The sequence below is a fragment of the Nomascus leucogenys genome, chromosome 11 (genome assembly GCF_006542625.1).
Source record: "Nomascus leucogenys isolate Asia chromosome 11, Asia_NLE_v1, whole genome shotgun sequence".
NCBI classification, from domain to species: domain Eukaryota; kingdom Metazoa; phylum Chordata; class Mammalia; order Primates; family Hylobatidae; genus Nomascus; species Nomascus leucogenys.
The window spans coordinates 66,965,609-66,992,369 of record NC_044391.1 but is presented as its reverse complement, the minus strand read 5'-3'; the positions used below and the strand labels follow the sequence as shown (position 1 = coordinate 66,992,369).

Genomic DNA, 26,761 nt, shown 5'->3' with positions numbered 1-26,761 from the left:
TTGCCCCCTCCCACCTTCCCCTTCTTTGGAGTCTCCAGTGTCTATTATTTCACTCTCTATGTCCACGTGGACCCATTGTTTAGCTCCCACTTATGAGTAAGAACATTCAGGTTTTGATGTTCTGTTCCTGAGTCATTTCATATAGACCTTCAGCTCTACCCACGTTGCTGCAAAAGACATGATTTTATTATTTTTTATGGTGACATAGTATTCCGTGGTATAAATCGACACTATATTTTCTTTATCCAGTCATCTGTTGATGGACACTTAGGCTGATTCCATGACTTTGCTATGGTGAACAGTACTGTGATAAATATATGAATGCAGATTTTTTTTGATATAATAGTTTCCTTTCCTTTGGGTAGATACCCAGTAGTGGGATTGCTAGATGGAATGGTGTTCTATTTTTAGTTCTTTGAGGAATCTTCATACTGTTTTCCACAGAGACTGTCTTAATATAAGTTCCCACCAATGGTGTATAAGCATTCCTTTTTTTCCACATCCTCACCAACATCTGTTGTTGGACTTTTCTTTGACAAAATAATTTGTTGGATAATTTTTTTAAATTAGAAATTTAGGCTATAAAGTTTTGATATTCATCCTGAATATATTTGATGATTCTTAAAGCATTTTAAATTCTTACTTCTGTATATTTGTACATCATTTACTCCATTTAGCCTGGCTGAATTGTTCCCATCTCAAGTCCCATTTTCCCCATGGAGAGGACTGTCTAACATCTATTGCTGTTACTCTGTGCCAGGTGCTGGACTGATGTTTAACATGTGCTCTCTCATTTAAGTCTCCCAATAACTTGATAAGATAATGTAATAGTGTTAACTTCTATTTCCCAGATGAGGAAACTAAGGTAGCATGCTCAGGCCCTCAGAGATAGTGAGGATTTGAATTCAAGTTCTAAGTCCCTTGCTTTCTTAAAGCCTTGGCTCTGATCTTCACCATCAACCATATGCCTTGCCTCCCCACGGTAATTTCCTAGTCTGAACTCCTGTAGCCTCCTATTTGCATCACTTATTACCTACCCCCATGTCTCCCCAGTGCCTGTTCCAGTGACTTGCATATAGCAGGTGCTGAAGGAATGTTTGGTGGTGAAACAGTTGTTTTCTTTTCTGCAAGGGAGAGGGAATTTCTATTTAACAATTTTGTAGTCCAAGAACCTGAGCTCAAAACAAAACTTGCCTCTAGTATCCTTTTAAATACCAGGTTTATAGTAGTCTTGATATTATCTAATTTTCCACTTAGGGAAAAACTATACAAAAATTAATTTATGTTGTATATAGGGTTTAAATTTATTATTAAAATGATTCAAAATGTATAGCTGTTTTTGACTTATGGTTGTCTTTCATTTCATCTCAAGATGAGCACCTGTTATTGGCACTGTTTTGTACTAGGTAGAGTGCAGGATATAAAAATGAATGAGGCAAAGTACCTGCCCTTGGGGCACTTATCGTTCATTTGGTAAAACGAGAATATAGACAACTCATAATGGCAAAAAAAAAAAAAGTGGAGGGAGTTGGTGGTTGAATAGGGCTGTAAACTCTTAGAGAGCTGATGGGTGAATGTTCATGTATGTTTTGGTGAGTAGTATATCATTTAGTAAAGATGTCAAGCTTCAAATCATTATCATAAGGTTAAATATATTACGCATGTCTTTACAGCAAGTTTATTTCTGATCGTGAAAGTAGAAGAAGTCTCACAAACAGCCATTTGGAAAAAAAGAAGTGTGATGAGTATGTAAGTATCATTATAATGAAGTATGCTAATTTTTTTAATCATATAAATTGGGACAAATCTTTTTAATTCAAGTAGTATAATACCAAAAGCATAACTACCTGTATTCACCAGGATATTCCTCATACTTTATGTATTTTCTCTTGAAATCCATTCAAGGAAATAACTAGGTAACTTAAGAATGGATTTTCTTGAATTTTACTTCCATATTGGTTCCTGAGAGTGCATTAAAGGCTTTGGCTTGATGAACTTTCTTGGGGATTATTTTGCTTAGTGTCAATGTTTGTTTGTTTGTTCAGATTCCAGGTACAACCTCCTTAGGCATGTCTGTTTTTAACCTAAGCAATGCCATTATGGGCAGTGGGATTTTGGGACTCGCCTTTGCCCTGGCAAACACTGGAATCCTACTTTTTCTGTGAGTATTGACGTGCCAGTACTTTCCATTTTAAAGCTGAACTTTTTGTATGTTTCTTTTATTACATAGAAGAAATGTGAAATATTTATAAATAGTTTTTTTATTAGCTTGGCTAAGTTACAAGTACATACTTTGATATTTATTGCTTGAGTGATTTTCCAAAATGTACCTAATGCTTACAACAAAGAGGAAGGAGGAAATCTTTTTATTAATCAAAAATACTGAAATAAGCATTTGTGAAAAGGATTAAAACATTTGAAAATAACTTTTTTTTTGGAATTTTTGCAGTCTACCTGTGACTTTAAATCTCAGTTAAAATATTAAGAGGTGTTTAACCCCAGCCAGTCACCACTTTGGCATTTGGATTGCTGTGAAGCGTGTACTACATCAAAGGGCAATTACGAATTTGTTTGTAATAAATATTCAAGAAGCATAGAAATTTTCAGTGTTTTGAAGATGAGAAATTAGCATGTACTTTCCCACTGAGATTCAATGAAAAGAAAATGGGCAATTTTCTTTTTAAATAACTTTATCTCAAACTGTTGAATGGGACTTCCTGCAAATGTATGGAGGGCTTATTTTTAGTTGGAACAAGATTAAGAGAGATGATATAATTTGTACTAAGAAAATTCTCGCCCAGCCTAATTCCCTCTCAAATGTCACACGAGTGTCAGTGGTGAGGTGAAGGAGAAAGCACTTCTCCGAGGATCTTGCCTTTTGTTCTCTGACTTGAAACTCATGCTTTTCATTGGCCTGGCTAGATAGTCCTTGTTGCCATGTCATTTTGACAGGAGCATCATTTCCTTAGAGCAGTGACCTAAATGGTTACTAATCCTACAAACTGTGGATATCCTTTCAAAAAACGCATCAAAAACTCAGATAAAAGAATATTACTGCCCATTCCATTACTCCAGGAACAGAAATGCCCATCCATGCTGCTCTGTGTTAGGCATTAATATTTTTGTGTGTGTAAACTAACGTGTCCTTTCTAAAATTAAAAGACTGTGTAAGATGGTGAATTCGATACACTGTCTTCCATATTGTCAGCCTAATTCAGTGAACTTAAGTCTAGCCTCCTCTCTTGATCTTTCTGAATGCATCTTTGTAAGTTGCCTTTCCACTTGAGCTGAGTGCCAGGTTTTAGGGTAATATGGCAGAATTGGACAACATATTTCTATGGTGATTTTTTTGGGTATATGTGAAATTCTGACTCTCTGAGGATAGTAGACTGCTTGAGGAGCTACACTTCTGGTTTTCAGTGCATTTACACGAGACACCTGAGTGCTACTCCCATCTCCTCTTCTAAATGGCTATGTAGTTTTAAGCAAGTTTCTTAGCCACTCTGAGCTTCAGTTCCTTCCTCTTCAAAACAAGGAAATTGTGCAAGAAAAATTTCAGAACCAGGCCAACCTCCAAAACGCTATGGTTCTGTGACTATTTTCAGTCATTCCAAAGCTGGGAATATGTTCAGTTCAGAATGTGTATTACATTGATTTCTTTTTTTTAAAGTTATCGCAATATATCAAGTTATAAATTCACCTAGTGTAAAAAGTCAATTCTTTGATGACTGTAACAACAGTAATTCTTGTATCTCTACAAGAGATACAAGTAGCATCTAGTAGTGCCAGGCATTACTCTGTTTTATGCAGAATCCTTACAATAACTCTATGAAGTAGCTGCTAGCATTAATTTCCTGTTTCACAGATAAGGAAACTGAGGCATAAAGGGTAGCTTTAATTTCGCAACCTCTCTTGATCACCCTTCTGGAGATTTCCTCTACCTCTCTTCTTTGCTAGATCCATTGTTTCCTATATTCCATTTATTCTTCTTTCTGGATTTACTTATGTGCTGTTATTGCTCAGAAAAGGTGACTGAAAATAAAATTTTTGAGACCTTTATTTCTGAAAAATATTTTTATTCTACTTTTACCTTTGATTGGTAGTTTGGTTGCATATAGAACTTTATACTAGCAATAATTTTCCTTCAGAATTTTGAAGGTATTGCTGTATTTCCTTCTAGCTTTTTTCTGTTGTGAAGTCCTATATGCTTCTGATTCCTGATCTTTTGTATATAGCCAGGTTTTGTTAATTTTTTTTTTTTTTGGAAACTTGTCAAATCTCTTAGTTCCCAATATCCTGCAGTTTCACAATGACGTGCCTTGATGTGGGCCTGTTTTCATCAATTGTGTCAGGCATTGGGTGCAATCTTTTCTTTTAGAAATCCATGGTCTTTCTTTGGAAATCCATAGGCTGGGCGCAGTGGCTCACGCCTATAATCCCAGCACTTTGGGAGACTGAGGCCGGTGGATCACCTGGCGGTTTGAGACCAGCCAGGCCAGCCTTGCCAACATGGTGAAACCCCATCTCTACTAAAAATACAAAAAATTAGCTGGGTGTGGGGGTGGGCACCTGTAATCCCAGCTACTCAGGAGGCTGAGGCGGGAGAATCGGTTGAACTCAGGAGGCGGAGGTTGCAGTGAGCCGAGATCGTGTCCAGCCTGAGGGACAGAGCAAGATTCTGTCTCAAAAAAAAAAAAAAAAGGAAATCCATGGCCTTCAGTTCGGGGAATTTTTTTTACATTATTGTGTTGGCGAATTCCTATTACCCCCAGATTTTGGACCTTCTAGACTAGTCCTCTAAGTTTTTTAATCTTTCCTTTATTTTCATTTCTATAATGTTTCACTGTAATTTTGGGGATATGTCCTCAATTTTTCCCCTCTTTCTTGAATGTTTTATTTCTGTTATTATTTTTTATTTATAGGAGCTTAAAAACTCTAAGAATGTTTCTTTTTAATATTATTTTGGTTCTGTTTCATGATTTCAGTATCTTCCCTGAGGATTCTAATGATAGTTTTTTTCCTGCATTATGAACAATTTAAAACGTGAAGTAGAGAGAATAGTGGAAAAAGATTTTTATGTTTCCTTCCTTCTATGGATGGTTGTTTTAGTCAGTTCGCCACCAAGATTGTCTTGAAGCAAATCTCAGCTATTTTATTATTTCATCCCTAAATATTTTATATATATCTCTAAAATGTAAGGACTCTTTTAACTCAATATGTCATACCTAGAAACAAGTCAACAACAGTTCCCTAATATCATCAAATATACAATCAGTATTTAAATTGCTTTTATTATGTTATGTTTTTAAACATAAGGGTTGTTCAAATCAGTATTCAGATAAGGTTCACACAGTGCAATTGGTTGATATGTATTTTAAGTCTTTTTTAATTTATATTTTCCCATTTCTCTCCTTTTATTCTGTGCCATTTATTTAAGAAACAGGGCCATTTGTGTAAAGTTTTCCACAATCTGGATTTTGCTGTTTATATCCCAGAGGTACAAGCTGATTTTTGTTTGTTTTGGGGTCTTTCACCTTAGAGTCTTTGCCCAGATGTCAGATAGTTCCTCTTTATCTGCTGTCTTCAAGAATGGGGGAAAAACAAGGCTGATTTGAGCCTGGCACACATGAGTGGGGCTTGTTCGCAGTAGCTTCACTTAAGATGCTCTCGAGCCCTTTACTTGGGAACCACCAGGGTCATTTGTCTAGGACCCTCTTCTTTGGCTGTTCAGATCACCCAGAGAACAGCTCCCAGTCCCCTGTTCTGGGGGCCTGGACCTCACTGCCATCTTTCTGGGAACCAAGTAGGGGGAAAGGGCTGGAATGATTATCCCAGCAGGCATGTGTTCACTCAGTTCCCAATTTTCATTAGAGTATGCCTCTTCCCCATAAATTGTGCCTAGTCTCTCACCTGGAAACATATATTGTATACTTTCCAGAGAACATATATTCAGATTGTTGCCAGGATGGGAGAGGACCAACCAGTCAGCTTTATGGAGTAGGACCTGGTCTGGGGAATCTAGCTATTTCTTGAAAAAAGTTCAACAGATCCTCACTATTTTAGTTCACCCCTTCCATTATCCCCAACTTTCAGTCATGCCTGCAGTGCCTTTTAGAGATTCTGTGAGGTAAACTGAGTTGGTCTTGGCTTTTTCCACTGCCGATTTATGGTTCAGGTCTGTCTGCTTTCCAGCTTTCAAAATTTCATTGTTGTCTACTATTATATTTTATCCTAGCAGCTTTACGCCTTAAAAAAAATCTTTTTACTGGGATATCAAGGGAGAAGGAGTAAGTTCTTGTATTCAATCTACTATTCCTAGAATCCAATTGATTTTTATCTATACTGGCTGAGGGATAATTGACGTTCTATCTCATGACACTTTAGAGTCTGATTAAAGTGGGGAATTGGAAAAATTTACTTTTGTAGTCGAAGGAAGATTTTTCCTGGATGAAACTATTATAGATCATTTAGTTATTTGTAAGATTCATGGATAACAAGCGCGACACACCAAGTCTTCAGCTAAATCTCATGAAGGTAGTTGTACAAAGGCTCAAACTTTAAGTTTCTCACTAAACTTAGGACTCTCCTACCTCAGGACAAGGACTCACTCTGTGACTGTTGTAAAACCAGCTGCTCCTACAGCTGCTCAAAGCCAAGAAGCAGTTGGCAGGATCAAGATATTTCATCTGGTACAGGGCTCCATTCCAGACTCACATTGGCCAACACAGGAAAGGAGTCCAAGACTGTCCAGGCTTCTTTGGACCAGCAGCTGGGAAGGCTCCTTACTGTCTCCCTGAGGCTGGGTGTGGAGCCTTCTCTGCGGTCATCTGGAAACTTGTTGGTGTGATTTCTTTTTCTTGGATGAGTTTGTGGCTCATTTTTTTTTAACCTATCCATAATGGCTGTCATCCCTGTTTAACACACTCTAATTCAGTTAGATTCAGTGAGTCCTGTCCTGTTGTAAGAATGGTGCTGGATTTTGCATTTTTCTGAATTCTGAGGATGCTGGTGGGCACTCTCGATTTAGCATAGTTCTGCAGGTATATATCCTCTATGGGGAACAAAGTGGGGCTAGACCCTGAGGCTGCAAGTCAGGGATGTACTGAAGCACAAGTACCTCAGGGTAAAGAGTACTTGTTGAGCTGTTTTCCTAGGAGTGGGGACCCAAATAAAAGGCAATAGATGCTAAAGGAATTTCCTGCTACCGTAACTTCCTCTTTATCTGAGTCTTACCCATAACTCCATCATAGCAGAAGTAGGGATTAGAAATCAATATTGACATGGAAGAATGGTGGGTTTTGTTTTGTTACATTTTGTTACATTTTCTGAAGATTTCTATTAAAGGCATACATTTTATAGGAAATTAACCTCTAGAACATATCTCGTAGTACTAGGTAAGTGTGATGTTTATTACACTACACAGAATCTGATAAAGCAATAAATGCTTTTTATTTTTCCATAACTTCTTAGCATGTATTATTATTTTTATTTTAATAATGTAGTCCTTAAGTTGAAAACCATGAAAAACAAAAGTAGAATTCACGACACTTCTGAGATATCAGTTTATTATTAACACTGAGTTTGTGAACCATCTCTTTGAAATGTTAATTGTGAAACAAAAGTACAATGTGTGTAAAACAATAGTTTAAATTTTATTTGGTTGATTATAATACCAGACCTTTTGGATTCTTGTTTTCCATTTTCTATCTCATTTGTGTTGTCGTTGTGGGAATGAAAAAGATAATTTATCTAAAAACAGATTTTGAAAAGTGGCATGCATGGAGACTTTTATTAGCACCAATGCATAGAGCTGCTAAGAAGAATAAATGAGTGGTGTGTGTGTGCGTGTGTGTGTGTGTATGTGAGAAAGAAAGAGAGATGGAGAGAGTGATAGTAGTGCGTGGTGCGTAGTACACACTGTAGGTATTTGTTAAAATACTACAGTTAGTATTAGGTAGTCACTAAATAATGGCTAACATTTACTGAACAGTATCTATATATGCTACACTGTCTTAATCCCCACCACCAACATTATGAGGTAGGTATTAGCCCCATTTTACAGATAAAGTAACTGAGGCTTAATAACTTACCTGTGATCACACATTAGAAAGTAGGGGAGCCATCGTCCCATCCAGGCTTGCTTGACTCTAGAGCCAGCGTGATCTAAAACACCATACTGCCTTTGGTGATGCCTTCTTCAGACACCAAAGTTGCATTATTACTCTACAACTTGAGAAAAACTTTATTCTTATCAATGGATGCTTGCAAGTTAGTACTTACCTTTTACTTTCCAATATAATGTACCTTTAAAATCACCTTATAAAATCAGCCAGTATTCCTGAATTATCTTGCTAGTGTTCCACCAATAACCGTCCCCTTTACTGTCATGAAAACGGCTTGGCAATATCAAATGTACCAAACTGTAGACAGAGGCTGTCAGGTTCCTGTTCACAAGAAGTAAAATGTATGCTTAAAGTATATTGCGAAACCAATAAACCTCTCAGCGGCTTCATATTTGTCATGTGGGTTCCTGCATGTGCAATTTAAGATTTCCCATTGCTTTCAGGAGCCCTTGAACTCCTGAAAGAAGTAACTAAACATTTTGTTATTAAGAATTAAACACCAAGTGATAGCAAAATCAAATAATACCAAGTCTAACCCTAGGAAACTTGTTAAATAATCATGGTACTTTCATAAAATAGAGTATTAGACTACTACTTAAAAGAGTAAAATAGACTTATATGGGCAGGTGAGGAAAACTCTCCTAGGTTGTAACCGGCAACATAGTGTGTAACACTATGTTACTGTGTAGCATAGTATTATTAATACTGTGTAACACAGTACTATTACATGAATCCAAACTGAATATTGGGTGGAAGTGAGCAAGGAAGGAGGGTGTGTCTATATGTATACATTATATTGCCCAGAATATTTGGGGAGGGTACACAAGAGAACTGTTGGCAGTGGTTACTTCTGGAGAGTGAGAAAAGGTCTAGAGGTGGAGTGGAGATGGAAAGTTTAGACTCTTTAAATTTATTTTTAACCTGCTTTTAGAGGAAAAAAATCTAGTTGAAAAAATTGTTTTTTTGAAGAACTTAACACCAGTGCAATAAGACTTTTTCCTTTTCCTCTTACCTACTAAAAACTTGAGAGAGGAAATGTATTTTTGGTGTAGATAGATAGACCATGAAGCTAGAATGAGGACTCTGTCAATGCTGTGCCACTTGTTCCAGACTGTATTTTCAACCTCTTTTCCCTTCAGATGACCTCAGCTTCTGCCGCACTAACCTTCCCTTTTCTGTAGAGGCTGCCTGCCTCAAAACCGTTACCTTGGTCTTTCCAGCAGCCCACCCCTACCCTGTCTCATCTCTGTCTTCTGAATCCTCATGGTCCTGGAAGGCCTAGATCAGATGTTATCTCCTCCAAAACTGCTTGTCTGATCCTCCCGGGTAGAAGGGAGGTCTCTCTTCCTTTCCTTTTCAGTGTAATTTGTATCTTTCTAATAGTAAGTATCACTTCCATTATTTAGGCATACATTTTACCATCCCTATTGAACGCTGAGCCCTACAAGGGCAGGATTAACGCCAAATTCTTCCTTGTTGAAATCATCCTCCTCCCGCTAACACGATCTAGAACAGCATTTGCACGTAGCTGCCCCTCAGCAAAGTTTTACTGAAATGAGTGAATGGATATGTAAGAATTAGATTTTGCAAAACCAGAAACAAGGCTTTAGGGCAAAACAGTGGCTTTCATTATTGTTGCAAATTTATCAGAGAGGAAAAAGATCAACTGAAAGGTTTAGTTCACCCTCAAACTTTTAGTAGGCTGTGGAGGTGTGGTGATAATAATAATCACAAAGTCAGCATGGGACTGGCTGCTCATTGTCTACTTTCCTAGGAATGCCTCCTTCATTTGAAAATTCAAAATAGTTCTGAGACTGCTAAGAAATACTAGATGAGGTTGGTATTGCAAAAGGGCATTTGTTGTTAAATTGCTATTTGGGAAAAGGACAGTAATTGTCATTGTCAGTTACAGCAATTACCTTCACTTTGGTGGATTGTTTACTTAATTGTAGGTGAATTCTCTGGCCCTCTCTCCCTCCCTGTCTCTCTGTTTGTCTCTCAATATTTGCCTTTGTGGGCCATTTGTAATTACCCTACCAGCAAAACAATGCACCATTGATCCATGTTTACAAACAAACCAGTAAATACTCCTTCCAGTAAGGATAAGTCTAAAAATATAAGAGTCTCTGTAAACTGAGATCAGACTACCAGGTCCCTTCTCTCTTTAAATTTAGTGTTTTTCAACTGAGCCTACATAAGGAGGAAATAAAAATAGAAGTAAAAGTATAGACCCATCAGCATATTGCCCTAAGTCTTTGCTCATATATTATGGGAATTCGATCATTATTATCCCATCATAAAAAATAGTCTTCTCATTCTATCAGAAGAATTATATTCTTAACCAAATGCACCAGCATCACTTTCTGATGTCTCTAAATATTTTTCAGTGAATTCTACTAAGTTGCAGCGAGATTGCAGCATACCTTTATACAAACTCGGCCTGTTCTTAAGCTATCTTTGCTTTATTACTTTATATATATGCCAAAAAGATTGAATGACACCTACCAAGATAATAATTTTGCTCTCAGTGGCAACGAAGATGGTCTGTGTGCTATTTATCAAGTTATTCCTTATAAATGGTAAGTCATCTCCTCCGTGCATTCCTAAGTGAGCAGTTCTTTGCCTCCTTAGGAAATACCAAACCAGACCTTGTGATCTAAAGACAGAGCAGTTAAGAGGAAGTCAATAAGGAAACCCTACTCTTCCGGATGATCCTAGGAGGTCCATCGGACTAGTCACATTCATCTTTCCTCTTGCCAATCAGTTTCTTGTTTTTAGAATTCTTTGAGTTATAGTCACAGTTCCTTAGAAATGATTTGAAGAGAAAATTGTCTTTTGGCTGGCAGCAAAAATCATTGACATCAGAGTCTGTTGTTTGGGAGTAATAACCCAGGAGAGGGAGAAAGGGCACATTCAGGCTTGCCAACATTTGAAATACATGGAAAAAGGACAGTGGCAGTGCCATTGAACTCTATTGAAATCCACTGGATTAAGAAGCTTTTCAGAAATAGGGAAATGGGAAAGTGGTTAGTGTTGCACTAACAATGAGTGCCTATTTTGTAAACAGAAATAGTTGGCATGCGTAGGAGATGAGTCCACCCATTGTTTTTAGAAGTTGAGCAGCTATTGCTAGTTTATGAGTCATCTGTGATGCATCTGATAAGGGGGTTCTAAGAATTCAATTCTCTTAGCCCCAGAAAGGTAGGGGTGTGTGTGCATGAGTGTGTGTGTGTGTGTGCGCACGTGCGCGCATGTGCTAGAGTGTATACCCTGAGTTCACTCAGTCCTATTTATGCTGAGTTGCATCAGGTGCCTTGGTCCTATCCAAGGACAACAGTGTGATCTCTGTTTTGGTGCAGTGTATTTTTCTTAGCCTGCAACAGACAACTTAACTATACTGGCTGTGGTTTTACAGCATTATTTACCTCCATGATTGGTAGAATGCCCTCTCTCTTCACTCGTCTGGTTTACAGTAGGCCAGGTGCATGTTAGCACAGTAGAGCAGGTTAAGTATGGTGCAGAGAGTTGGATTTTCAAGGTTAGCTTGAACTTTTATTACTCACAGAGTGGTAGTTGGTTTAATTGGAAAACGGCTCCTTTGTGGGCCAGTTAGTTTTGCTTTGTTCTCTGGCCACAAACTTCACCTTATGTCAGGCACATGATTTCAAAGATCTGCATCTATATCAGGGGTCAGCAAGGGACAGCCTGCAGACCAAAGCCACCCGCAGCCTCCTTTTGTGTGGCTGGCTAGGTAAGATTGACTTTTAATTTTATAAAGGACTTTAAAAAAGAAAAGATAGTTATAAAGTGTACATTGTTCCATGAGATCTTTATAACAACCCTGTTAATCACCCCCATTTTATAGATAAAGAAACTGAAACCGCCTTTGCAAAATTATAACCAAGGAAATTATGACAGTGAAAGAAATCAGACCTAACCAACTCTGTCTTGCTTCTAACCCTTAAGCTGTCCTTGTTCATTCCTGGGCATAGGCTGAACTAACTTTGGGAAGGAATTCAGTTCATGGTTTGACTGAAACAAAATTGGTAACAGCCCTTTTCCAAAAAGACCCCCTTCTTGCCTGGGGTCCAGTCTGCCTTTGCAGGACTAACAAATTAACTACACGATTAGAAATTACAGTTTAGGGGTCACGCAGCCTCTGGCTCCAAGAGTCTGAACCTCCCCAAATTGCTCCTCGGGGTAACATCATTATGGTAAAACCTAAGATCAGTGCTTGAGATATTTTGCAGAGCTGTACTCAGTGTATCAGCTGACACCACCCAGACTGCTAATCTTGCCCAACCAGTTCTGCCATCGAACCCAGGAACAGAAGACAGCAAGAAAATCTTACTTCAACCCCCTATGATTTCATATCCAACCTAACCAATCATCACTCCCCACTTCCCCAGCCCCTAGCTGCCAAATTATCTTTTAAGAACTCTGATCCCCGAATGCTCTGGGAGACTGAATTGAGTAATAATAAAACTCTGGTCTCCCACACAGCTGACTGCTTGACTTACCCTTTCTCCACTGCAATTCCCCTGTCTCGATAAAGTGGTTCTGTCTAGGCAGTGGGCAAGGTGAACCCACTGGGCAGTTACAAAACTAAAATTAACAGAGACTAAGTAACTTGCCCAAGATGACTGACATCTGTGGGGAGGAGAGCAACAATTAAACCACCTATTTCTCCTTAAATGTGCCTTGTTACCACAAAAACAGAATGGGAAAATATGAATGAAGCCCACAATCCACCTTTCTACTGGAACAAAAGTCCCAAATACCCACCGAGAACAGCATATTCCTTCATTTCAACAGTCACATGGGATTTTTCTGTCACTCAAGGGTTAACATCTTTAGAGTATGATAAAGAGTAAGGATCTAGGTTTGAGGAGAAGGGAAATGATTTGTCCTTGTGAAGTGGGAAAAGAGGAACGAGGACACATCAAGAGTGTCAAGAGTTATAAATGGTGCGCCCACAAAACCCACAGCCCTCTACTCACTATAGGTTAAAAACAGGAAGTGGTAGTGGTACATGGCTCTCTTTCTCACTGGTACAACATCCTCATTTAAGCTCAGACCTCTCTAACTTTTTTACAAAGAACCAACTAAACTAAAATTCTATTTTTACCAGCATACTTCTTTTAGATTCCTCTTTCTTTTTAGGATTATATTAGATACTATTTGAATTGGCCATCAGCAATGCATATTTCTTTTTCTAGACAAAACAAAATACCTTACTGACAGTGAGGCTAGTTTAAGAAAAGCTTTGCACCACAGAGCTTAGATTTACCTACAAGGAAAGAAATGGAAAGAACTGTACAAATAATTGCTCTCCACCTGTTTCCTGCCTGGCCTTTTAAAACCACCCATTTAATTCCCTAATCTAATTTGTAAGCATTATACATGATCACATGCTACAAGGTCACCGTGTGCTGGTCTTCTGACCCTCAGAATTTTGAAATTTGATCAGAATTTAGTGACTAAGAAGTCCACTTTAGGACTGAATAATTATGTTTCTACTCCTTTCTGTAAGTATTTTGTGAGCTCCTTAATCAAACAGGGACTCTGTTAATGAGCTTAAGACGTAAACAAATGCAACTCTCCCCTAAAAAGGGGTTAAAATCATAATACTGTCACTTGAAAAGTTCTTTATATTTTTATTGTAAAACTAAGATAACCATTAAACCATTTTGAAAATGCATAAAATAAATGAAATAAAGTATAAAGAAAACACTCAAAGTCTCTCTGTTCAGAGTGTTCAGGCTCACCTTAGACAAGCTCTATTAACATTTCAATGTATTTCATTCTAAGATTTTTGTTTTCTGCTTAGGTCTTATTTTTTACAGTGTTATTCCTCTCTGGATGTTTGACTTTGATAGACAATGCAACATGATGGGTAGGGACTTTGGAGTCATACTACCAGGGTTTGAGTGCTCTGACACTAGCTGTGTGACCTTAGACAAAATACTTAACCTCCTTGTTACCTTATTTACCTTATCTGTAAAATAAGGATAGTAATAGTACTACTCATAAGTGAAGTATTTTAAAAAGTGCTTAGAAAGGGCCTGATATATAGTGAATACCCCAACATTTGGTACTATTAATGATCAGTAAAGTGTTTTATTAATTATATTGAATCCCTTAAGGTAAATTAAAGAGATTGACAAACCCACTTTCATATAAAAGATCATTTTGAATTTTTCAAAATATTTAACATTTTCATATGAATTTAGGGACTCAGAACACCTTGTCCCTCTCTCTTCGCTTTTGGGCCTGCCTCTTTCCATCTGAGCTCTCATTAAACAACGGATTTTTTTTCTTTTTTTTGAAACGGCATCTCACTGTGTCACCCAGGCTGGAGTGCAGTGACATGATCTCAGCTCACTGCAACCTCCGCCTCCCGGGTTCAAGCAATTCTCCTGCCTCAGCCTCCTGAGTAGCTGGAACCACAGGCACACGCCGCTATGCCTGGCTCATTTTTTGTATTTGAGTAGATAACATAGATACAGGGTTTCACCATGTTATCCAGGCTGGTCGTGAACTCCTGAGCTCAGGCAATCCGCCCACCTCGGCCTCCCAAAGTGCTGGGATTACAGGCGTGAGCCACCGCGGCTGGCCAGGATTCTTCTTCTGTGTCTCTTTCCTCACCACTTAAGTCTTCTATTGGCATTGCTTCCCTGGGCCAGAAACCACTATTCCTGTCCTCGAGCCTCACTGAGAGCCTCTGGTCCCTCACTTAAACCTTCTACTCATGCCCTACTTCCTGTTTCCACTGGCTGGCTGTCACACTTGCCTGGAAAACCCCTGAAGCTGAGCTTTCCAACCACATAGACACGGCAACACTAAATTCTTGGTCTGCATTCTCAGTTGGGTCCTCCCCACTGTCCAACCCCTCCATCATTTTCAGCTAGTGTTCTAGTGTCTTCAACAGTGTTTTCAAATCTTTATACAGATATTTCCCCTAGAATAATTGGGAGTGGGATGGAGAAGCAGGGAGAGTTGGTGGAGATGAAAGATGAACGGGAAAGTGCAAGGTGAAGATGCAGGAGGGTTGAGACCCTTGAGAAAGGTAGACCGGAAGTAAGAGGTAGAAGAGGGTGAGGGAGAGGCCAGCAATAGCAGAAAGGAGTGGAGAAAGATAGGCTAGCCCAGAACCGATGCATTTCCTATGGTTTGTCTAAGTTCCTTGTCCTGGATTTTAAATTTTTCTTATAAATACTCTGCCTCAACAAGCAGTATGTCTGTAAGTTTTGGGGTGAGGGCTGTGGGTTAATAGGAGACAGTGATAGATCAAAGGAGGACTAGTAGTAAAGACCACTTTTACCCCAGCTCAAGGAGTTTTTATATGTACTAGCCTGCTTGTTTAATTGAGGATAGTAAAAGTTTTATACTTCTAACTGGATCTAGAAGAGGAAGAATTACATAGTTTAGTAAGCCTCAGATCCCTTTTGGAAGGAGTGAAACATTGAGGAGGGGAGGTTGAAAATAATATTTAAATATATGTCCTGCTGAAGTAAATAATGCTTGAGGTGGGCAGATCACCTGAGGTTAGCAGTTTGAGATCAGCCTGGCCGATATGGTGAAACCCGCATCTACTAAAAAATACAAAAATTAGCTGCGTGTGGTGGCATGCACCTGTAATCCCAGCTACTCAGGAGAGGCAGGAGAAGCGCTTGAACCTGGGAGTCAGAGGTTGCAGTGAGCCAAGATTGCGCCACTGCACTCCAGCCTGGGTGACAGAGCAAGACTCTGTCTCAAGGAAAAAAAAAAGTAATGCTTGAGGAAGTCAACCAAAGGAAGTAGATGAGACCTTACTTTTCACACTGGAAGCTAGTCAGCATCCCACAGCAATGAGAATGATTCAGCTGTAAGTGCTTTTCTTCACTGCCACCTTACCTGGGTCGCCGTGGGGTCTGTGTTTACAGGTAACTGAGCTGCAGTGTTGGCACAGCACCTCACCACAGACAGTGTGGCGGGTGATGCACAGCACAGTGTAGTGAGAAACAGAAAGAACTGGAATGTATGTACCACAGGGTCAGAGCTTAGGGCTTTCAGTCTTGCTGCTTCCAGGGAGGTCAATGGACCAGTAGCAGCAGCAGCATCTGGCAACTTGTTAGAAATGCTGAATCTCAGGTCCCGACCCATCCATTTTAACAAGATCCTAATTTGCACACGTTAAAGTTTGAGAATAGCTGCTTTCAACTGTGCAAGGGAGAGTCGTGCTAGGGAGGGCTGGTAACGGTTCTCTCTTTTTTTGGGAGGAATGGGTCCTGGAGGAGTTGAAAGCACTCAGCTGCAAGGCAGCCCCAAACACCCCCATCTGAGCTATTTCTGGATCTGAAGCAGTGACGGCTGCTTTACCTCCACCCCTACCAAAGGTTCTGATGCTGTGTTGGGAGGATGTCATATGATTTGTTGCTCTGTAGCTAGGCTTTTAAAATATAGTCTTATCTCCCTTAAAGTGTCCTGAGGTTGGTTTTTGTTGGTTGGTTGGTTTTTTGTTTGTTTGTTTTGGGGTATACTTTATATACAATAAAATTCCCCAATTTAAAGGGTGAGGTTTGTTAAATTTACCCAAATACAGTTGTGAAATCACCACCACAATCATGGTATAGAACATTTCAATCACATTAAATGTTTTGGTTTTATTTGTTGTCACAGCTTTCCACTTTATTAGCATATGGTACTTTTAAATATGAAAATAATAACAATATTATTCGTATAATCTTTGGGTAAATTATGGAAGACCAAATAATCACAATTCTGTTAATATGATTCAAAACATTGACAAATAACGTTTTTTAAATAGATGTTTAGATGTTCGTTGTTTAAAAGATGAGTCAAAATTTTCTTGCAGCAAAAAGAGTAAATATATCTAGGACCACTGTGAGAAATCTTTTTCTTTTTTTCTTTTTTTGCTCATGCCACTTTGTCTAAGATACTGTCAGAAATCTTTTTAAAAATCATGGAAAGCAAGAGTATCCCCAGAGGATTAGAAATAGGCTAATTTAATCCCAACTTTCAAAAATGGCAAAAAGTAGATGCCAAGAAATAGTGTAGAGAAAATTATTAAACAGCTTGTTTATGTGCAATGACTGCAGAAAAGATTGCTCTGTAGAAACCAACAGAGTTTTTCTAAATAGTCACTAAACTAATATCATCTTTTGAGATAAGGTTAGCTAAGTACATCATGGGACTATCTTCATAGAGGGAGTCTTGATTTTAGTTAAGATATTTGGCATAGTCTCACATAACTTGCCAATGAGGTTCTAATGTTCCTAAATTCACTGATTCTCAGTGAAGACTCTGTTATGTGTGTGTCTGATGTTGAATGTAAATAGGTAAATAGTGGAATTAAACTGTCATGGTCTGTCTTACAGTCTAGTGATGGAGACACATAATAAAGCAATAAAGTAAAATGATTACTCTGGCTGCTGTGTGGAAGACGGATGTGAGGAGACAAAGATGATCACAGTTATCCAGAAATTAAAGACGATGGCTGACACTAGAGTGGAAATGGGAACAAAATGCCTACGGATTTGGGATAAATTTTGGAGATAGAAATGATAGGGCACTTGCCAATGAACTAGATATAAAGGATGAGGGAATGGGTGAGAGATAAGGGCGACTTCCAGGCTTCAAGCAGTTGGCTGGACAATGGGCCATTTCCAGATGGTCTTGTTCTATTCAAAGTTGATGCCAGTGACTTGGATGAAGGTACACTTAAGATATGAAGTTAGATGCAGTGGTTAATATATAAGTAAAAAGGATCAACAATTTAAGAAGAGATCATGAGACTTGAAAGATAAAATGTAAACAAATATAGGACTTGCACTTAGCTTCAAAAACAAACAAAAAAAGTACACAAGATATAATCAGGAAGACAGCTTAGTAGCATTCACACCAGAAGCTCAAAAAGAATGAAAACTGTGTGGTTGCCGTAAAAATGAATTCCAAAATAGATTACCTTGAAAGAAGAAAGATGTCTGACTCAGAGAAATTAAAAATCCTATCATGCTTTACGCTGTTTGGACCAAATCTGATGTTGTAGCGTTGTATTCATCTCAGCACATAGCCTTTAAAAAGGATGATTGAGGAACTGGACCATGACTGAGATGTAAACAGCCCAAACACTTCATCACAAGATGAACAGTTCAAAGAATTAAAGATGTTTGAGTTAAAGAGCACAATCTTAAAATGAGCACCCTCAGGACTGTTAGGTAGGAGAGGTGTTAGATTTCAAGTAGATTCAAATAGGTCCAGAAGGTAAAATGAGGACCCAAGAATAGAAGTAGCGACAGTGATTTCAGCTGAGCCTCAGTTCCAAGCACAGAACTTTTCAGAAACAGAATGGGTTGCGGACCTGGATGCCTGTGTGTTGGCATGGAGCATAGAGGTTTCCTGTCCTGGGTAAAAATCCTGTGCTGGACTAGGTTCTCTCTGAAAGTCTCTCCCTGCTTCAGGAGTCTAGAATTCTAAGTTTCTTCTCAGGAGACTCAAAAATTTACTAGAATGTCCTGCACCACATCTTTCATAATGTTGCTGACTCAAGGACTCTTGAAGGTTCCTGACCACATTCTTCGCAATTCTAACTCTCTTGCCACCCCTTCCCCATGACCCATGTACAATTACATGCTCTAGATCTTCTCCTCAAAGATGAACATAAGTCTGAAATATCAACACCTTGGCAGCCCTATTATCAATTGCTGATCTGTAGTCCCCATGTAAGTATGCCTTTTTTAGCAACCAGTTTTTGCCCCAGCCATATTAATACTTGTGTTCGGTGGTTAACAAATGTTGAAGCTTAAATTATATCCAGATGAAATTTTAAAAAGGAATCACTTGTGTTCCTCTGTGTTAACACAGGAATCCTAGCATGTGTTTCTCTTCCAGGAAACCATAATTATACGTACAAATATCTACCTGGACAATTAGGGGCATAATCATGCTCTAAATGCAAGTGTTCAAACAAGTCAATACTTTCTCTCCAGTTATTCTTCTTTCTTCTCTCTCTTAGATGTCATGGTTTCTGTGTCTCAAGACATTTATGATTTGATTTTTCTAACCCTTTCTAGGTTCTATTAGAGTCAGTTAGACAACATATTCCTTCTTTCTAAGAATCTGAACAAGGAGGTATACTTTTCTAAATTTTAATCCTATTAATGCCAGATTCTTGTATAGGCTGAAGTATTCTTAGAAGTTTATTTTACAGTTTGCCTCTTAGTGATCTGATAGAAAAGGGGGTTTTGCCTTATATTAATTTTCAGTCTTGGAAGAGAAGATCAACATTTGGGAAAGGACTAAGAAGAGAGTCTTTGCAGATCAGACAGTTAAAGGCAAAAACTATCAGACTCTAAGTACTCTGGGATGCAATGTTACGTCTCTTAAACATGGGAGGGGGTTGTTTTCATCACTGTGGGAGTACCTCATTCTGTTGTGTTTAAGTGGGGGGAAGAAGATATGTGAACACTACTAAAATCTTCCCTAATCAACACTTTCCTCCTGCTTGAAAAGGGGGGATAGCAGTTTATGATGCTCAAAGGGCCAGATGCCACTGAGCATCATCTGCAAAGAGAGTCAACACATAGATTGTGTTAAGACGCAACCATGTGCAAGAACCATGTGGCTGCAGGGGCTACTGGCTGAGGGAACACAGCAAATGTTTCCTTAGAATGTTTCTTTTGCTAATAAATACCGAGTTCTCCAGGGTTAGGGCCTTTTGTAAATAATTATGTAGATATTCATAATTATCCCCTCCTGCTAGGCACATAGTTCCTACAAGGTCATACTCTTTATACATTAGCCTTGGGCCCATGGGACAATCCCTTTGGTCCTAGCAGAGTAGACCCAACAGGGCACATGGTCACTCCAGAATAGCATCTGGCTCATCCTAAGATGTCACTCATTTTACCCCACTAGGAAGCCTGTGCTCTGCTGTGCCACACGGAAATCCTCTAGGGCCTGTCACATGTTCGTGTAGAAGTGGCTACTTAGTATTGTGTCCCTCAAAACAAGTGAACTCTGCAAGAAACCGAAAGCTTGCTTCTTTGACATAAATATTGCTTATCTTACTTGATGGGAAAAAAAATCATGCCACAGTTAGGTCCCATATCTTATTCTGTGGCAGACCATATGAAATCCTGTTCCATTACATATCTCAGAACTACTGCGTTGGCTAATAAATGCTTGCTGTCCGTTTCTCACATCCCCCAACCTGAAGAGATAATAAGAGACCTACCCTCTTAATCAGTGTATTAGTCCATTTTCATGCTCTGATAAGGACATTCCTGAGACTGGGTAATTTATAAAGAAAAAGAGGTTTAACAGACTCACAGTTCCACGTGGCTGGGGAGGCCTCAAAATTACGGCAGAAGGCTAACAGCACATCTTACTTGCCCGCAGATGAGAGAGAATTGAGAGACAAGTGAAAGGGGTTTCCCCTTATAAAAAAAACCATCAGATCTTGTGAGACTTATTCACTACCAGAAGAACAGTATGGGAGAACCACCCCCATGATTCAGTTACCTCCCACCAGGTCCCTCCCACAACACGTGGAAATTATGGGAGTTACAATTCAAGATGAGATTTGGGTGCGGACACAGCCAAACCATATCAATCAGCCTCCTCACTCAAGGATTTTAGGGAAATAAGTATAGATCTGAATGTACTTCCTTACCAATCATATCTTAACCTAAATTCCTGTTTATTGGCAGATCAGGTGGGCCTTTACCCAAAGTGTTAGGTCTTCTGTTCTTTCTCCTAGTGTTTGTTTTGCCTTTGCTGAGTTCTGCCCCTCTTTTGTTTGCTGGCCAGTTTCTGGCAGTTCATCTGTTCTGCTGATGACCATTCTGTACTCCCGGTTTATCTCCTCATGGCTGCCCCGTATGCAGGAGAAACAAAACGCTGTAGGATCATAGACAGCTGAGGAGCAGTCATTCTGCCTGGAGCCAGGGAAGGCAACTGAGGAGTTGGCATCTGAGCTGGGGCCTAGAGCAGCCTTCAACAGGTGTGCTGGGAGGGGGAAGGGCCAGGAGGAAGCAGCCCACGCAGAGCGAACGGCATGATGTGCCAAGTGCCTCTCAACAGCACTTGGTGGAAAAATAATTGCCTTTAATGACTCAAACGTAGAGTCAATTGCAGTAATGTATTGTTCTAGGGATATATTTTCCCACATCAGGAAGTGAGCGGTTTCATCTGGGGACTGGATTTTTTTTCTTCTTTTTTAATAAATAGGCTTTATTTTCAATTATCATGTCTATTTTAACCAAATGTTTCAGAAATCATCTATATAATCTCCCACATCATTTTAACTGCACTTTTTCTTGAGAAGGGTTTGATAATGAGCCAGATGTACTAAAACAAAAACATGAGTTCATCATTCAAAAAAGTCTTTTCATTATACTTGATTGTCAAATTTTCCCACTAGTTAGCAAGCGGTGCTTATTCATCTAAGAGGAATCAGGTGCAAAAAAAGTGAATTACATTAGTAGCCCAATATATAGATTTTAAAATAGCCATGAAGTAATAGATGAAAAGAACCCTAGACATCATTTGGCTTGTATCTTTGTATTATGGGCAAGGAATCCAGAGATGGGAATGTTAAGCAAGTTGCCCAAAGTCAAGTGGTCATTCTCCTCAGGTCACTGCCAGCCTTTCCCTTTGCCCCTCCCACCCCATTCTCACACTTTCTCACCCGGATGTAACAGAGAGTGCAACGTAGACTACAAAAGCCTTCTTTCATAATGTTGTTTTAAAGTCATCTCAACCGAAATGCTCCCAGAGAGCTATTTGGGCTTTGAGTTACATAAAGGATTTGAACTGTTACTCAGATTCTAACGAGCACTTCTTTATTTGGTAGGACATTTTTCTTGAGGATTTTAAAGCAGGGATGACTAATAGGTTCCAAAATTTGGATACTATTAACAAATAGTGTTAACCATACAAGTAAACCTTTGCCCTTCTAAACTGTAATGCTAGAATATATTCTTTTCTAGGTATTACAATAAGATTTATTTTCTTTGCTTTAGGGTACTTTTGACTTCAGTAACATTGCTGTCTATATATTCAATAAACCTTCTATTGATCTGTTCAAAAGAAACAGGTAAGCTGAGGACATGTTTGATTTTGTTAAAACCAGGGTGAATTATTTTTATGGTGGCATTATGGAACAATGATGTTCTGTCTGTACAGCAATTTGATTATTAAAAAGAAAGACTATTTTGACCTAGAGTGATTGGAAGACCTATGGGAATATTTATCTAGAGAAACAGTTGCAGCAAAATATAAATTAAATTGTCATGGACAATGAGGAAATAAATGTTGTCGCTTAAAGTGAACCCTCAATTATACCTGTTTTCTAGTTTTAAAAGCTTCAGTTTTTCCTTAGGTCTTTATAAATACAGAACAAAGATCCCATGTTTTATATTATGGCTTCCAAGGTTTTAAAAGTAAACAGACCTATCATTCTCTTGTGCATATTCCAAGGAGAAAGTGTTACTCTTGAGGCAATGTGGGAGTGAGCAAGCTATGAAGAGACTTCAAGTACTCTGGGCAGTGTAATACCTGAAGTGTTTATTTTCTATTTCTGGGACACTGGATTATGTTTGTAATTCTTTGACTTTTACATTAGCTAAAACCACATTGGCCAACTATTATTGTATATACATGACTCCATTTAACTGGAACGTTTTATAATAAATTGAGGAGCTAACTATTGTCTAGTTTAAACACCAGTCTTATGAGAGATTAAACAAAGGTTTAATTATAGCCTGTCCCATGTTGCTCTCCATGAATCTTTTGAAAACATGAACTGAACAGTTATAAAGAATATAAACACTTTTTAAAGAGTGAATGCTTTAGAGTTTTAGTATTTATTGAGATGAGCTAGTCGAACACTTTCAAATTTTGCTACAGACAAATTATGCTTTCGACAGATTAGTCTTCTGCTCTCTTTTGTGAGTTGCATGTATTTGAACTACATTTTATGAATGATTAGATTTTGTATGTTGTGGCTATTAAAATGTTTCTAAGCTTGTTATTACATTTAGAACATGGAGGCATTGATGGGATGTATATTAAGATAATTCCTTGTTAGCCTAATCAGTTCAGGTCGTTAATTCAAAAGGAATCTTTTTGTTTCAACTATTAGGATCTTTTTAAATCAAATATGTATTTTAATGGTATATACCAGACCTGAAGAAAAAGATCACAGAAGGAATTTCCCCTTCATAAGATACAGGTAGTTAAAAATAAGCCTTATGACCTAATAGGTTAATTGTAATGCTCTGGTAGCCAACTTGAAAAAGGAGAAGTGATGGTTGCGTCTCACATTTTAAAATGTCAAAAGTTTGTTTGTAATGAGGATACCTTAACCCCTGAAAGCCAAAATGACTATTTGTGTGAGTTTGAGAAAGGCACATAGTAACTTGGGGAATAGCCAATAGAATGACAAAATCTTGACTATTTTAACTTTCTGAACCCTGTCATTTCTCGTGTTCTCAAATTTGATTTTTAAATAGGCTGCATGGTGTATGAAAAGCTGGGGGAACAAGTCTTTGGCACCACAGGGAAGTTCGTAATCTTTGGAGCCACCTCTCTACAGAACACTGGAGGTAAAAAGAACATGCTTTTCTATACATAACTTGAAACTAATTCTGGTGGCTGAGCGGCCACATGAATTTTAACATAATTCAAGCAGTTATCATCCTCATTGCTAAAATGGCACAGGGAAAGTAAAGCAGAGACAGCAGTCACTTATTTAAAGCCACAAATCCTGCTAGAGTAGCTGAAGTTGCCTTTGTGTCTTACTGACGGTTGGTCTAAGAACGGGCTGATAACTTTTTATATAGCTTGCAACATAAGTCTTCGTATCTTCTTTCTAAAAATGTTCTCATTTTCCTTCAGCAATGCTGAGCTACCTCTTCATCGTAAAAAACGAACTGCCCTCTGCCATAAAGTTTCTAATGGGAAAGGAAGAGACATTTTCGTAAGTTATAGACCATTTTTTATTATATAACTAAAATGTTTTTAATTTAAACATGGGCTAATCAGAATTCTTGCTTTATGAATATTGCAGAAAGTTTGTCCTAGGCTGCTTTTTGTTTGTTGTTTCAACAATAACTTTCTTTGGGGCTATATAAATGAGAAAAGCAGGAGAGCCATTCGAATATGCACATTTGAAAAGTAGATTTGTCTGTCATGCTGTGAGCGGTAGATACTGCATTTTCCCAAGAGCCTGAAATCTATATCTAGTTTCTGTGAAATAGAACAGATATGGAGTATTTTTAACACAAATGTGGAACGTGCAAAAAAAATGAAGACCCTAGTCTCTTGCTTAAAGAACGGACATAGCATTTTGGGGGCAAAATTTACAAGAGCCAACCTCGTTAAAGATGTAGATAACCCTGGAAAATGTTGTAGCTACATTTGGCACAATTGTGTTTTGACTCCCTCTTGTTTAACAGTTCTTGTCAGTCTTAGTTTCTCTGTTTTCTTTCAAGGGAGAATAGTAGAAGCCAGAGTTTCTGGTGTTCTCAGGATTCAAGGTCAAATCCAAGGGATCAGGGAGAGAGAAATGCCTACCTGTGGTGACTTGTTTCTCACTGACACTAGCCCAGCAAAACTAAAAGGAGCTTTCTCTTTAAATAATTGATTGGACAAGTTGTAATCTGACAGAATGAAATGTATGCATTCAGCTTTGAAACCATGTAAATAATTCAAAAGAATGCCACATTTAGCCAATGGGGAAAAAAAAAAAACAATATGCCCTCTTCCATTACATGGGAGTGAAGCTGTAGTATATAAGTAGTGGCTGGGTTAAAGTGTTTGGATAAGACCTGAATAATGATTTTAAAAATTAATGCATATAGTAAAAATTAATAAAAATATATATCATGAAATTTTACACTGGAGGGGGAAAAAGTCACTTTCTAAAAAAATATAACCTAATCACTTAAATGCCTTTCAGAGCCTGGTACGTGGATGGCCGCGTTCTGGTGGTGATAGTTACCTTTGGCATAATTCTCCCTCTGTGTCTCTTGAAGAACTTAGGTAAGGACAGATTTTGTTTTTATCATATTCTGCAGTGCCCAAGTGAATCAGAAACTGAATAAAAAGGGACAGCGTTGCCCTCTGCTTCCCCTCTGCATGCACTCAAAGATTAAGTGCATGATAAATTGCAAGTATTAATCGGTCCCAACTTTAATATGGGATAAAAACAATAGTCAGTATGTGACCTCCTAAACAATCCCTCTACTGAGCTGTGGAGGGGAGAAGGGAGGTTCTGGAGCCGGGACAGACAGAGATATTTTCAATAGTACAACTTATATGCCAATCTAAGAAAAGTCCAGAAAATGGAATTCTCGTCATACAAAGTCTTAAATACCCTCATTATTTAGATAAATACATTTTCAAATCTAATATGGAGACAGAAAGCTGCCTAGATTTATAGTATTATAAATACTATATATTATAAATTTAGAGAGTCTAACCAGCCTCATTTCTCTTCGAAGTGGGAGAGAGAAATCAAAAGTCAGAAATGGTGGATAATCTCCAAGTCATATCCATTTGGCTTTGTTCTACTACTTGTTTTTATGCTTGTATTTGGAGACAAGGATGCCTGATGTTAAGGGAATTTCATACATTGAATAATGTGGCCAGACTGCCATCCAGTCAAAAACCTGTAAAATGTATTTACTTTAATTCTGGGCTAATTCGAACAGAAGTTTGGATAAAAGCTCTCCAAACAATAATTATGAGCCTCTGTTTTTTGTTTTGTTTTGGATACAAAACAAAACAGCTCTGTAGTTGTTCTGGGAGGTTTATAAGTAGATTTTTTTTAACTACTTAATTTTCTGGTTTCTGCATCTGTGTTTTCTGTACCTATAGAGGTAGCTCTTTTCAGTTAAGTAGAGAAAAGCTCTTCCCCAGGGTTGGAAATAATGCAGTCCCGAGAGGCTACTTAACTCTACCTTTCTGGAGGTCATGGTGGCAATTGGAGATCTCCCAGGCATTCTAAGGGGAGCTACTAAAGAGCCCCAAATACTCAATTTACCACTAGAAATTCGCTTCATCTACTCTCCCTCATCTGGGGAGAAAAGTATTATAACTGACATTCAGTATGCACACAGTAAGTGCATAATAAAGAGCTCTTGAGGGGATCAAGGAGTAAATGGGTTGGCCCATAGGACTCCATCAGAGTCCACCAACACAGACTTACAGCAAAAATTGGAAGGCTCTTTTCTGCTGGATTCTGGGAATCTGTGTTCTCTAGTGTGCCAGGGAGAGTTGGAATCAAAACACATAATATAATGTTTTTATTCAGAGCTCCATTTTTTTGCCAAATAAAGTAGCACTGTCAAATAATAAATCTTGTATTCACTTGGGCACGTATATTTATTATTGGATCTCTAAAATATGCTTCAAATAATGCACTGAAATGAATGAGGTGATGAATTTTGAAATAGTAACAGTTTATGATGGGTAGCTCCAAAATTTTAAAAAATGGAAAAAAATGAAATAATTTATTTTTTACTTTTTTTTAAAGGGTATCTTGGCTATACTAGTGGATTTTCCTTGAGCTGTATGGTTTTTTTCCTAATAGTGGTAAGTGCTGATTGAAATGGCTGGTTTGGTTTTGT

General features: G+C 38.3%; 1 protein-coding gene across 3 annotated transcripts in view; it reads left to right on the top strand.

The window, feature by feature from the left end:
* Window positions 1–26,761, top strand: part of SLC38A1 (solute carrier family 38 member 1) — a 90,703-nt gene that overhangs the window by 37,933 nt on the left and 26,009 nt on the right. For all 3 annotated transcript variants that reach the window (XM_003252256.3, XM_012510700.2, XM_030822680.1), the window contains exons 4-10: window positions 1,674–1,749; window positions 2,046–2,161; window positions 22,151–22,224; window positions 23,642–23,734; window positions 24,027–24,108; window positions 25,090–25,172; window positions 26,668–26,726. In XM_003252256.3, coding sequence (XP_003252304.1) covers window positions 1,674–1,749; window positions 2,046–2,161; window positions 22,151–22,224; window positions 23,642–23,734; window positions 24,027–24,108; window positions 25,090–25,172; window positions 26,668–26,726 — 583 coding nt within the window. The remainder of the gene's footprint in view (window positions 1–1,673; window positions 1,750–2,045; window positions 2,162–22,150; window positions 22,225–23,641; window positions 23,735–24,026; window positions 24,109–25,089; window positions 25,173–26,667; window positions 26,727–26,761) is intronic.